The sequence below is a fragment of the Aphelocoma coerulescens genome, chromosome 1A, assembly GCF_041296385.1.
Source record: "Aphelocoma coerulescens isolate FSJ_1873_10779 chromosome 1A, UR_Acoe_1.0, whole genome shotgun sequence".
In the NCBI taxonomy this organism is placed as follows: Eukaryota; Metazoa; Chordata; class Aves; order Passeriformes; family Corvidae; genus Aphelocoma; species Aphelocoma coerulescens.
In genome coordinates, this window is record NC_091014.1 from 73918046 (window position 1) to 73930938 (window position 12893).

At 39.2% G+C, this 12893-nt stretch overlaps 1 protein-coding gene across 4 annotated transcripts in view; it reads right to left on the reverse strand.

Annotated features, from left to right (window-relative positions):
• Positions 1 to 12893, reverse strand: part of SOX5 (SRY-box transcription factor 5) — a 288474-nt gene that overhangs the window by 99261 nt on the left and 176320 nt on the right. For 3 of the 4 annotated variants that reach the window (XM_069003507.1, XM_069003506.1, XM_069003504.1), the window contains one exon: positions 596 to 716. In XM_069003507.1, coding sequence (XP_068859608.1) covers positions 596 to 716 — 121 coding nt within the window. Of the gene's footprint in view, positions 1 to 595; positions 720 to 12893 lie in introns of all 4 variants that reach the window. The other variant, XM_069003505.1, reaches the window with a different exon arrangement.

Sequence of the window (12893 nt, forward strand, 5' to 3'; positions counted from 1 at the left end):
ATAAAATTTCAAAAGAAAAATCTGGGAAATGTAGGGAACAATACAAATCTTTCAAAGATTAAAAAAGTAGATGCTATATTTTTTAGTGTTAGGCTCTCACAAATATCCTCAGAGTTTGTTTTAGTCCATCAAACTGAAAGGCATATGCTATCTTTGATCTCTGTGCAGAACCTCCGTTGAGATTAATGTGAGTTCTGTGTGAAGAAAGAGACTAGAATAGGCCCTCAGTTCACAAATAGCAAGCAGTCTGCTTCAGGAAAAAACACGTTTTCTTACAACAATGTTGAAATTTATTGGGAAGTTTCAAGTAGCTTCTCTTCAGATGCAAGTTTGTGGTCATGAGCATGTTCACTTGTCAGAAAGACTTGTCAGAGAGAAGGTGCACCTTCTACCTCTAGTGTGAGATGTTTGGCTGTTACATTGAAACACATTCTTCATCCCTGACAACTTTTTCTCATACTGTAACAACTAATCCTCTGTTTTACACTCAACTCAGCAAGTTAATGGCTTTGTCCATTGGTGAGGTGTTACATACAGATTGGCATGAATTTGTGCCCTATACCCACTTCCAGCTAAAAAAATCTACAGGACTTACTGCATCCCGCCTTGTAGCTGAAACCAGGAGGAAGAAGGAATCCTTGCTGTGCAGCTGCTGCTAGGGTTCGTTGGTCTGGAGGGAATACGGGAATCATTAATGGAGGCAGCTGACCCTGGACCTGCTGAACAGGAGAGGGAAAATCAAACACAGAACTTTTTCGGGGGGACAATGTCTGGTTAACATGCTTTCTTTCACTTCTAATCTGAGAGGTCTGGTTTGAATACACATCTTATATTGGGGTGTTTCAGCAGCATCAACTGTTCAGCTTCACCTTCATTGCCAAACACTTCATATGAATTACATTAATCCAAAATAAACTGAAATATTCCACTAAGGCATATCTATATCCCACTTAAATTATTCCCCCCACAATTCATGATGACTCACTTATCTCTGACTGTAGGGTGGTACTTTCTTCTCTTCTATTGAACTGTGTAGCAGTATCTGTCTCAGACAGCAGCTTGCACCCTGGCTGAGCCCAAACATAGACACCCCCTCAGAAGGAAAAGTAAGTGCACAAGCAGCACACAGCACAAGCCAGTACTATTTTTCTGCTTCTACACATGCACTTATTTGTACATGTGAAAAGAAAAAGTCTCTGGGATGTTCAGAAAGAAGGCTAAGACACTTTATTGACAAATAAAACATAACTATGTCTGAAGTATTAGGCGTTCAACTTTGCACAGCAACTGTACACAACCATGCAAGTCAGGAAGTGGAAAATATTATATTGTAAGTGGATACTGCAGGGGACTTAAGACATGAAGAAATTAGTCATCAAAGCTGGAAGTGGGCCATGGCACAATGTCTACTGCTGTTTCTTTTACCCAGTTCCGTTAATAGTTTTTAAATGCTAGAAATGGAAGTTGTCCCTGTATTTCACACAGGTGAGAAACACAAAGTTTGCTGGATTAAAATGCTAAATGACTAGTTTTAATTTAAAACCCCCACTGTATTGACCAGATCAGTCAGTAAAGAAAGACTGGCTCAGTTTTTAAGAGAGCTCATCTAGATTTTTAATGGCACTGTAAAGCTGAGGCATCGGATGTAGATACACTTTTGAAAACTACATTTTAGTTTGTGGTTGGTAGCCTTAGGGTAACTCAGAATATTAGGGTGTCAACAGACAACCTTCTATGATGAGGGGTGCAAGAAGGTGTTACTCCCTTCATTACTGCCTGGACAGTAGAACTGGCAAAAGAGAACCTGCACCAGTCCTTGGCTGCCACTGTTCAAACTGCACCATTTGCACTTAATTTTCTTTTCATTTAATCTCCTGAAAATCCAGGATGTGTCTTGGTTTACCCAACACCATTACCAGGCGTAATAGTGATACAAAATTTGGGATTACCATCCCTTTTAATTTATGCTGGGACCTGTCAACAACCCTGTGTGTGCTGACTGCGTCTTTATAGTCTGAAACAATTTTCAAGGATGGAGTTCAAGAGAACTGTTGACAGAAATTCTTGCAGTGGGAGATGAAGATTGGGACTGAAGATAGAGTAGATGTAGCTCCACTCACTGAACTAGCTTGATCCATTTTTTGTTACTTCAATATTTTCCTTTCTATTCTGATCCTGTTAATTAGAAGGCATACATATTTTCAACTGAGAAAAAAAACACATAAAATGTGATTTGTTCTCTACTCCTACTCAGTTATCCTAGAGCTGTCCAATACCTGCCTTTTCTTCATGAGTTTATTTTTTATTTGCTTTGTTTGAGGTTTTGTGATTTGCTTTTTTTTTTTAAGACAAAGACAAAGTAACTGAATTCTTTTAGAACAAAAATGAACAGCCATGTGGAATTTTTGCATAGTACTCTTCTTCGGCAAAAAGCCACATAACTTTTTTTTTAAATGGTTTCCAAGGATGAAAGTGACTTTGCCAAGAGAAGAAGCTTCAAAACAGGACTCAAAAACACTAATAGAAAGACAGATGGTTCTACTAAGTGCTTTGCTGCCAAAAAAAATGTTAAAAAAAAGTGAAAAAAATGGAGTGATGTTATTGAAGCTGACTGCAAAGTTCTCTGATGACTGCAAATACTCTTGTCCCACTGCAAGTGTTAACTCTGCCTCCAGGGCTAATATAACTAAAGCACCACACACACACAAATTGTCATTGCCAAGCCCACAATGTAGCACAAGTCTGCACTTGATTCCAAGTGACTGCCAAACACATGAGCAAAACACCACACTGAAAAATTCCCATTTAGGAAAACATTTACCAGGAAAATGCCCTTTCTTCCTAAATCTGACCACTGCATTTCATTTTTTTTCAAATTGCTGCTCCTCTTTAACTCACCAAGGGGCCTTATAGCCCTTAACTTCAAATGACACAACCCCGGCTGCATTAAGGAGGTAAAAACTATAGAGTGATGAGGATGGTTTGCATGGATATAGAAATAACGCAGTCAAAACAGTGTGGTTTTCATTCCAGGACGGAATGTATGTAGCAGCACTCAGATACACTTCATTTTCTCCTAAACACAAATAAATGCAAACATTAGTTTATTTTAATCCGATTACCTGACACAATATCATACAAATTATGGACTCTTCATTTTTATGGCTCATTTAACTACTACATCTTAACTCTTTTTATGTTTATTATTATTATTAACTGGAATTGCTAGGATACAACTGTTTCAAGTGTCATAGAATACAGGCCCTCCTTCTGAGTTTTACATCAAAGGTGTTTTCCTTTTTTTTTTTCTTTTCAAGGTATTACTACATCAGTTAAATCTCTTGAATGCTTTTTTTAGAGCTTACCTACCTTCCAATGTTTTCTGGATTGCAACTTCTTGATACCGCATTTCTAATTTGAATATAATGGATTGAAAATCAGAGCTATTTTCCAGGCCCTTCAACTTGTTCTGCTAATGGCCATATGCCCATAAAAAGAAATACCTCTTCAACAACCTAATAATTCATACAGCTGTCAAGATTCTCCACTGGCCAGGCTCTCTATGTGATTACCTCTTCTCATTTGTAATATCCTCAAAGAGAAAACTGTATTTTAAATCCTCACAAAATTTCCAATGATTTAGTGAGCTATAGTTTCACCTTGTAACTTCTTACATACTTTATGATGTTAGTCTGGATGATACAGATAAAATCTTCCAAGGCCCTGTTTTTTCATACTGTTGCCACTGTGTCAACCAATCACACAGTTCCCTGATTTTCCTTTTAATTTGAATGCTACATTAACTAGAATATTCTTGTTGTGCATGAAGAACTGCAGGGGTATGGTATGCACAGAAAAGGCACGTGAAGCACATAACAAAGAAAAGGACCGAATGTCATGAGAGCCAAAATATTCTATACCATCAATTCACTAGTCAAGGAATTCAAACTTCCAAATCTCTGACAAGTTATTTGGAACAAGAGGCAAGCCCATGTTACAGTGAAAGAAGCACTACTTGCCATTTAGCTTATGAGAAATAACACCCCTTAAGGAAGCAGATGCAAAAGAGTTCAAACAGCTAAATAAAGTCAAGGTTCTTTCATCCATAATGAGGACAGTAAATCATCTTCTGTAATGGCAATGTATTTTAGGACCATGAGAAACTCCAACCAAATGTAACCTAGAGCCAAAACCAAACCCAGGTGTGTTGGTTTTGCTTGTCCTGGTTTTTGGCAGCGGGGGGCCACAGGGGTGGCTTCTGTGAGAAGCTGCTGGAAGCTTCCACCATGTCTGGCAGAGCCAATCCCTGATGGCTCTGAAGATGGACATGCTGCTGGCCAGGGATGGGCCAGTTAGAGATGGTGGTAACGCTTCTGTGATAAGATATTTAAGAAGAAAATCAAAACAAAGTGGGCACAGTTTTTACTAGCCAGAGAAGAGGAGGAGGTGAGAACATGTGAGGGAAACAACATGGGGACACCAAGGTCAGTGAAGAAGGAGGGGGAGGAGGTGCTCCAGGCACTGGAGCCGAGATGCCTCTGCAGGCCGTGGTGATGACGATGGTGAAGCAGCTGTGCCCCTGAAGCCCATGGGGATCCACGGGGGATGCAGAGATCCACTTGCAGCCCTTGGGGGAGGTGCCCATGCCAGAGCTGGTGGATGCCTGGAGGAGGCTGTGATCCAGTGGGAGACCCAGTGGAGAGAGGAGGCCCTGCTCCCAGGCTGGAGCAGCCTGTCCTTGGAGGACTGCACCCCGTGGAAGAGTGGCCCATGCCCCAGCGGTTTTGGGAGGACTGCTGCTTGTGAGATTGGAACCATGCTGGAGAAGTTCATTGAGAACTGTCTCCTGTGGGAGGGACCCCACGGTCTCACAGGGGAAGGAGTCCTCTCCCTGAGCAGCGGAAGAAAACCTTGGGTGATGAACTGACCAAAACGTCCATGCCCTGTCTCCCTGGGCTGTCAGTGGGAAGGAGGGAGGGGTTGGGGGAAAAAAAGGTATTTTTAGGGGCTTATTTTACTTTTCATTATCCTCCTCTGACTTTGTTAGTAATAAATTCACTTTGTACTTCTAAGTTGAGCCTGTTTTGCCCTTGGACTCTTCTCTCCCAGCCCTTATCTCAACTCATGAACCCTTCATTTAATTTTTGTTCTCTCCTCTGCCCAGGTGCAGCAGGGAAGGATGAGTGAGTGGCTATGGTGGGTGCATGGTGTTTGGCCAGTGTCAAACCATGACACCAGGAAACGGTCATAGTTGCCACTAAAAATCCAAAAACGAGACCACACCTAAAGAACTTAATGCAAAAACCAATATGAGCACATGATAAGCAACTAATAGTAAACTACTGTTCAAGTGGGAAACTGAATCACCCAGAGTTGCCTGCAGAGATTTTTGATTTTGAAAAGTGCCTCAATGTATCTTTATTTGTTTCAGTGCCTTTGAAAAATCTGCCCCTAAATGGCTTACCATATCAAAGGAAATTTGTTGTCAAACTTGGAACCAATTCAAGCTGCTGAAGCCTGGGCCAGCATCTTCACAAATCTGTGCATGTCCTTTATGACTTGACCATAACAAATCCGACCACACAAAGACATTGCATTCAACAGTCACAGTTAGTATTTCCAGGATTCTCAGCTTCATTATAATTGTAGTATTTCCACCTAAATTGTGCTTTCCTACCTACTTTTAGGAACATACTATGGTTACCACACCTACCTAAGCACCAAGCAGTATGTTTTTAACAGTTACCCCTACTGTTTGTTACTAGCTCCTGCTGTGACTTACACAAATTTAGATTGCAAACACTTCACACCTACAGTTCTATTTTCTGTAAAAAGTTACGTGTGCTTTGGGTCACTAAGTAAATAGATACATAGGGAAAATAGTTTAAAGAAACATTAAGATTGCAAAGTTAGACATTCGTGGCTTAGGAAATGCCAGAACCAGGGAAGCATGCATGACCTTATTTTGGTCCTTTATGCCCCTGCATCCAGACAGAATCTTTAAAGTTCAGTTTCCCCTCGAACATGACTGTTGCTTAATGTAGAAGGCTTATACCATTTCTCAAGTAACATAAATCCATACCTTCGGCAAATCTAAGCCCCTAAAATAGCAGCTGCCATTAGTTTTATCTATTTTCTCTTCATATAGTTCCACCAGTTTCACTTCCGCAGTTGCTCATTACATGTTTATTAGCATCAACTTTTATGTAAGTTTTCCTCTCTCCAAGGTAAATATCTCAAAGCATTTCCCAGCATCCATATATACATTTTCCACTGAGGGGCAAATACTCCTCATGCACCCACCTCTAGCTCTTCAGAAGCAATTCTATTCATTTTGGTGAGACTGGTGATGGATAATGAATTACTCAGTGGGGGGAAGAATAGCTGCTAAAAACAACACTCTCTTCTCTACAACCTGACAAACCGCTGAACAGTACTTTACTCTTGAACTTTTCAGAAGATGCCCTTCAGGAGCTGCATGAGCATCTTTGCTGAAATGGACTCTTATGTGGCTTCTTCATTCAGAAGTGTGGCTAATTTTTATTTTCATTTGAGTTATTCTCAGCTGCCTCAAATAAGTTCAGATTTTACACTCCTAGAACAGTGGACGCACATTAATGATTTGATTAACTTCAAGCTGTTGTATGACTATCTTCTTGCTTGTGACTTGTAAGCATCTCTTCTACCTTATAGGAAAGAATGCAATGCACATTTCACACGCTGCAACATAAATCTGTCCTTCAAAAATGACATGTTTAATTGCATTGGTCCCTCTTCCTCCAGAAACACTTGGCTCTCAGTGACACACACTCTGCTGAAGGACTAGATTCTTTAATTAGCACGTGTTGGCCCTCTTTCTCTCTACCTCACCCCCCTCCCCATGTCTATCTTAAGGGAAATAAAAATATATGTCCTCATATAACTACAATCTGCTATTTTCCCTTTCAGTGATGTTTAAAATAAGAAAAGAAAATGTTTTTCTCTTCTCTGTATCAATTCCCTAAATTGACATAAGCACGTCCTGAACCTATACAGCAGGAAGCCCTGCCAATCCAGGTTATGGAATGATCCCTCTTCCTACTGAGTTTGAGGTGCCTTTTTATGGGGTGCTTACTGAATGTTCAGGATGCAAAGCAGAAGGTGGATGGCATGAAGTAGAGAGGCATTTTTTCTTCGTAATCACCACCTGTAAACTCTTCTGCAGGGATGATTTGGGCCCTAAATATTATTCTTCCCTTTGCTGTGTATGAAGCTTACACAATTCATACCAGTACTTACCAAAATATACCCTGTCCAAACATCTCAGTTCACTCAGCAGTTCTCGCTGTTCTCAAAACTGTTTGCAAACAGTGATACTGTTGGCAGAAAACATACTTTCATAGTGGTGATCTTTTAAGGAGAATAAACGAGGCTATTTAGGGAGACACCTCCATCACCCACCACACACACCTAACACATCCTCCCCATTACAACTCCACTAGCATAGGACAGTTTTATTTGGAGTGATGGTGTGGAAAAAATGATTAGTTTGATAGAATATGGAGATAATCCCTAACAGGTAATAGTATGTATGCAACGTAGCTCATTGAAAACACAAGGAACAAACTTTCAGGAAAACTGAAACGCATCTCAGGGAAATACATAAGCATTTTTCATTTTAAAAAAGCAAGGCTTTTCAGGCTGGAAACTTTCCACCTTTGCTCAGTCGTGCAAGAGAACCTAGGTTCACTACCAGCATTCCTCTCAAATTCATCTCATCATTAAGTCTGTAAATGAACACACATTTAGCCTTTTAAACTAAAGTGCAGCAAAGTGCCTTAAACAGCCAAGTAATACAGACAGTAGCAGTTTGCATAACAAACAGCTTGTTGATAACTTCCTTCCAAGGCTTTCCTCCTCCAGTTCATGCCATAGAACAAAACACAATGTTGAGAGACAAACTTCCAGCAGCACTTTGCAGGACAGAAGCCAAAAGGACCTTTCACATTAAGGAACAACCCTTGGACACTTCCAAAGGAAAAAGGCAGTGTTACTTGTTCATTTCTGTAACTAAAATAAAGAACTTCAAAAAAGTTTTTTTTAATATTTGATTTAGTATAGAAAAAACATAGAGAGGAGGAAAAGCAGTAAGATGACTTTTTTGCATTTGGGATGAGGTTTAACAAGTATTCATGTTTGTGCAACTTAGCATGTAAGTTACCTACAGGGCAATTTGCCACAAAGGTATTGGAACAAACAGCCTTACTGAAGAGAATACCTGAAATAAAAAGAACATAAACTGGAACTCATTCGAATAGGCAGCTGTTTTAAGACAAAGGCCTAAGAGTTCACACAGGAAGGGCTGCTCCAGACTATACAACACCCCAGTGAGTGGGGCTCTCTGGAAAAATCAGGACTTTTAGAGCAAGCAACTGTAATTCAGGTAACAGCTACACTGGAAGACTCAAGTGCACTCTCAAAAGAATCCTTTCTAATCCAAGCTCAAGAGAAACACTAAAAATAATTTCCTCTTTCATTTTTATAGGAGAAAAAGATTCATTGTTTGGTTGATTGAGCTACTTGTTTCATGAAGAGCTTGAAGTTAGCAAATAGGCTTTTGAGGTAAGATGACCACAGTTTTGGCCAAACTGACTTATTTCACCTTACTTAATATTCACACAAACACTGTGTTTCTCATGGCATAGCTTCCAAGCACCTGAGCACCTTGTTTAAATGTTAGTACCCTTCCTAGAAGAATAAACCAGGACTGTAAGGGAAATCTGCCACAAACTTTTGGCTGTCAAAACTGCTGATTTATATGCTGTATTGTCCTCTATTTGTGTTTTTGTTGCCTGCCAGCAACTTACTCCTAAAGTACAACTGTTATGTAGCAAGAGTTAATCTGCAAAGTCACTTCCTTCAAAGTGGAAAATCTCTGAACTTCCATTAATGCCTGATGCTACCTTGTAGTGTATGACAGAGCACAGAGTTTCCATATGCCTGGCTGATGCTTTTCCCAGTGAGGTCTGGACTAGTGCTGATCACTCCAGCAGTAATCTATCCAGTGAAACATTTGTCAGGGAAAAGAAAACAGGTGTGAGGTTTCCTGATGTGACTTAAAAGACAGCATGCAAGATAATTCCTTGAGCAGCACATGTACGCTTTTCTGCAGTTAGCTGATCTATGATAGATGGGTTCAGTTATTCAAAATATAACGAACTATGGGTTTATTTGTACATGCCAGAAAGAATCAGGGATAAAAAGCAATAAACTTCCCTTGTCACTGCTCATAGCAGCCTTTCAGATGTCATCTCTATACTTGTTCCTTCTGATTTTCTACACTCTGTTTAAAAGGACTGAAGTGGCTGAGTTTTGCCATGTGTATGTTAACCCAGCTCTCTTTCTTTTCAGAGTCACTTCTTTGGTGACCCAGTGCTCTCATTTTACCAGATCCAAAGTTTCTGTGCAACAGCATCATGGCTTGCTGTCAAAAGAGCTCCAGAAAGCAGGTCTGGTAGGAAGCACTGCTGCAGAGGAAGCAGGGAGAAGCAAACAGGGCAGTTTTGCTAACAGGAGATGTTTCTATTTGAGGATGTCTGAGTGGTCAAGAGAGGTGTGCAGAATCAAAAGGAGACTTTTCCTGTAGGAGCACAGGCTTTTTCAAGGTTGACTCTGCAAATCTTAAAATGATAAATAAATAGCTAGTCTATAAAAACAAGTAGGAATGGCTCAGAACTGGCATAGGATTTAGAGAGGGGGAGAAGAGGAAGAGGAATCATCCAAAAATTACTTTTCAAGAACTTCCATGAATGTTGGAAATCGACAGATTCAGTTGCAAATAAGGAAATTAATAAGTAAATGAATAGGAAATAAACTCTAGCATTACATGCCATCACAGGCAGAAAGCCTGGCTATTTTCTGACAGATAAGCTTTGTGACCTAGGAGAAATGCCCCACTTCGCTATCTTTTCAGCGCTTCTGAGGAGCTTTAGGCTCATCCTGACACCAAAGTATTGTAAATGTTTTCGTGCAAAGGATGCAAACAGGACCATAGAATACTCAGCTATAAAACTGCCCAAAAAGGTTTTCAGGTTGAGAATGCAACTTAGGTAATTTATTCTAAGCAATTTTCCAGAATAATTTCTAAATTGTTTCTAAATATTTTCTGAATTTATTCTAACCATGGTTCTTACTCCTGTGTAGACTGAAGTAATGCAGCTTTTGGGGAGTGAGCCTATTCACAAAACATTTCTTCAGTGCATTTTCCTGAAAAGATCAAGAAATGGATGGCAAGAGAAAGGCTGACACCATTACACTTAATAAAGTGGTATTTTTTGTCATTTGAAGTTATTCTGAGGCATCTGTCTTAAGGCCAGCTGCTAAACATCCTCCTTTACCCCTTGTTGATTTTTCCATAATATATTCAAACACCAGTAACTAATCATTTTGATGTATAAATTGCAGTGGTATTTTTCCTGTTCCAAAACCCCAAATTCTTAAACTGAAGCAGGGAGAACAGTTCAAATTAGGAAACCATTGCACTCAAGATGGTGTAGAGATGATGGCCAGTTCCACGATCTCATTTTTGACACAATGCTAAGGGTATTCTTTCAAACAAACCCCTAAGGTTTCAAGATGTATTTTTCACTCAGTATCTCTTTGACAAATAGAATATCATTAATTAAAAAAAAATACAGCAGCTTCAGTGTGTAGGTGACGGGGAAGAAATAGGGGTTATTTAATATCACTCAGTGGGCAGAAATTCAAAACCCATTCGGCTGCAATGCTATAAACAAACAAGAAAGTCTTCTCAAAGTCATCCAGTTAAAATCATACTATCTAGAAAAAAAGAGAAAAAATAGACTTAAGGGACTAAAAAAAAAAATAAAAGTCATTACCTCCTCTTGTTTTAAATTGAAAGGTTGAGACATAGTTAATAAAACTGTATACAATCTAATGCACTAAAGGGAAAAAAACATCCTTCGTGGTTTGATCAGTGTAGGCTCTTGCAGAACTGGCTCTGCTCATAAAATCTTAGACTAAAATCCACTGACTAAACACTTTGAATGACCCTTCTTTTCCCCCCAACTTTATTATTATTAAATCAGATACATGTTTCAGTGTAAGTGTGGTCTCCAGTGACATCAGTTTCAGAGCACAAGTAGTTACAACAACTCGTCATTCTTTTCTGAAGACAATATATTATTATTATTATCACTATTACTATTGTATATTGAGTTTTATTGCTTTCTATAAGATCCTAAAAACCCTTGCATGATGAACAAATGGCCAGGAAAACTCCGACCACATGTTATTAGAAATCCTTGCAGCAAACACAGCTTTAGTATTGGATAGCCTCTAATTACTGCCCAGGGAAATGCATAATAAAGACCTCTTTTCAATCTCTCAGCTGTTCAGACTTGTTTCTGACTGTCCCTTCTGCCAGTGGAATTGTTCCTCAGCAGAGTTCAGGTTTACCATCAAAAGTTTGATTTCAAAAGCAAAATGGATTCAAGTTGCAGAAGAAATACTATTTGAACAGATACATCACCACTCTTCCATTCAAGTCCTGATGCTTTTTGTACTCTTGTTACCAAAATCCTCACAAAAAAAATGTTCTTTGCAAGTTTTGTTTGGGAACATTTTTTGAATAGGACTGAAGACAGTCTTTAATTTTGTGCCTACAATTTAGTGACAGCAATACAGTTAAAGCACAATTAACTGTAGATAGAGTGATAAAGTTTAGACATCTCATCATCTGATTTCTGTGTACAGGCAGGTAAGCAGCTAGCCAAATTCTGCAGCTTTTTACTCCACTGAATTGTAGGTACAAATATTTTGATTGCCCAAAACATTTTATCTTTTTTCCTTTGCTGTCACCTTCAGTTCTTCCTTGTCTTCCTCCACCTCTTTTATTATTAAAAATATGAGGAAAACCATGAAAAGGAAAAAGAAGAAAAAAAAGAAGACTATATGCAATTTTTTTTGGCACTTGTAGATAGAGACCATGCAATGGAGAAGAAAATTGTCTACCTCATAAGGGCACCTATCATCATAAATCAGTTTTTAATTTTCCTGGTGGATTACAGCAATCAGATAAACATTTGCTGCCTGCCTCCCCTTGATATTGCTGCTTGAATGGCCTTGGCCCAAGATGTGGTTGGGTGTGGCAGCCCTACCTGCCTTACAATCCCAGACAATTCCTGATGGGTGTGCAGAAGGGGCAAACAGAACAGCATTCACAGAGCACAACATATGCATAATGTATGAAAAGCAGGATCTCACTAGAGGGGGAAAAGTACAGCATAATGAAAATGAATAATCTTTGGGTATTTTCTTCCTAGTCTGAAGTAGGTTCTTGAATTTACAATTTTTTTTTTTCTGGCTTGACTGCCTTTAAATATATACATACCATACTCCTAGACCAATTTTTAAGCCACTATAGGTATTAGAGGACAATTTACATGTGATTTGCATTTTTTTTCCTCTCCCTGTGGTTTTGGTAAGTCTTCCAAACCTAATGACTGTTCTTTTGGCCAGCAACATAAATGCTGTAATCACACAATTATTGTGCTGGGAACAGTTTAATTCAGCATTTTGTTCTCAACCACAGAACAATTACTCAACAATTTTGGTTAACCATACTAGCTCACTGCCTGGAGAGGAAGCAGAATATTCACAAAATCTATTGTCTTACATAAAGGCAGTGAGCAGATTCTTATCTATTATAACTTTCCAGCATCTCTTTGAGGTACTTCCACATACTCCCCATTAATGAAAATAAATTATTAGCAGCACACTATATTAGCATATTCATCTCTACCTGTTGAGTGCTTTTAATTGTGCATTTGCATACTAAAGGGAAAGATAGATGGGATGTGTCTAGGAGAGAAGCATGTGAGGGAACACCGTAA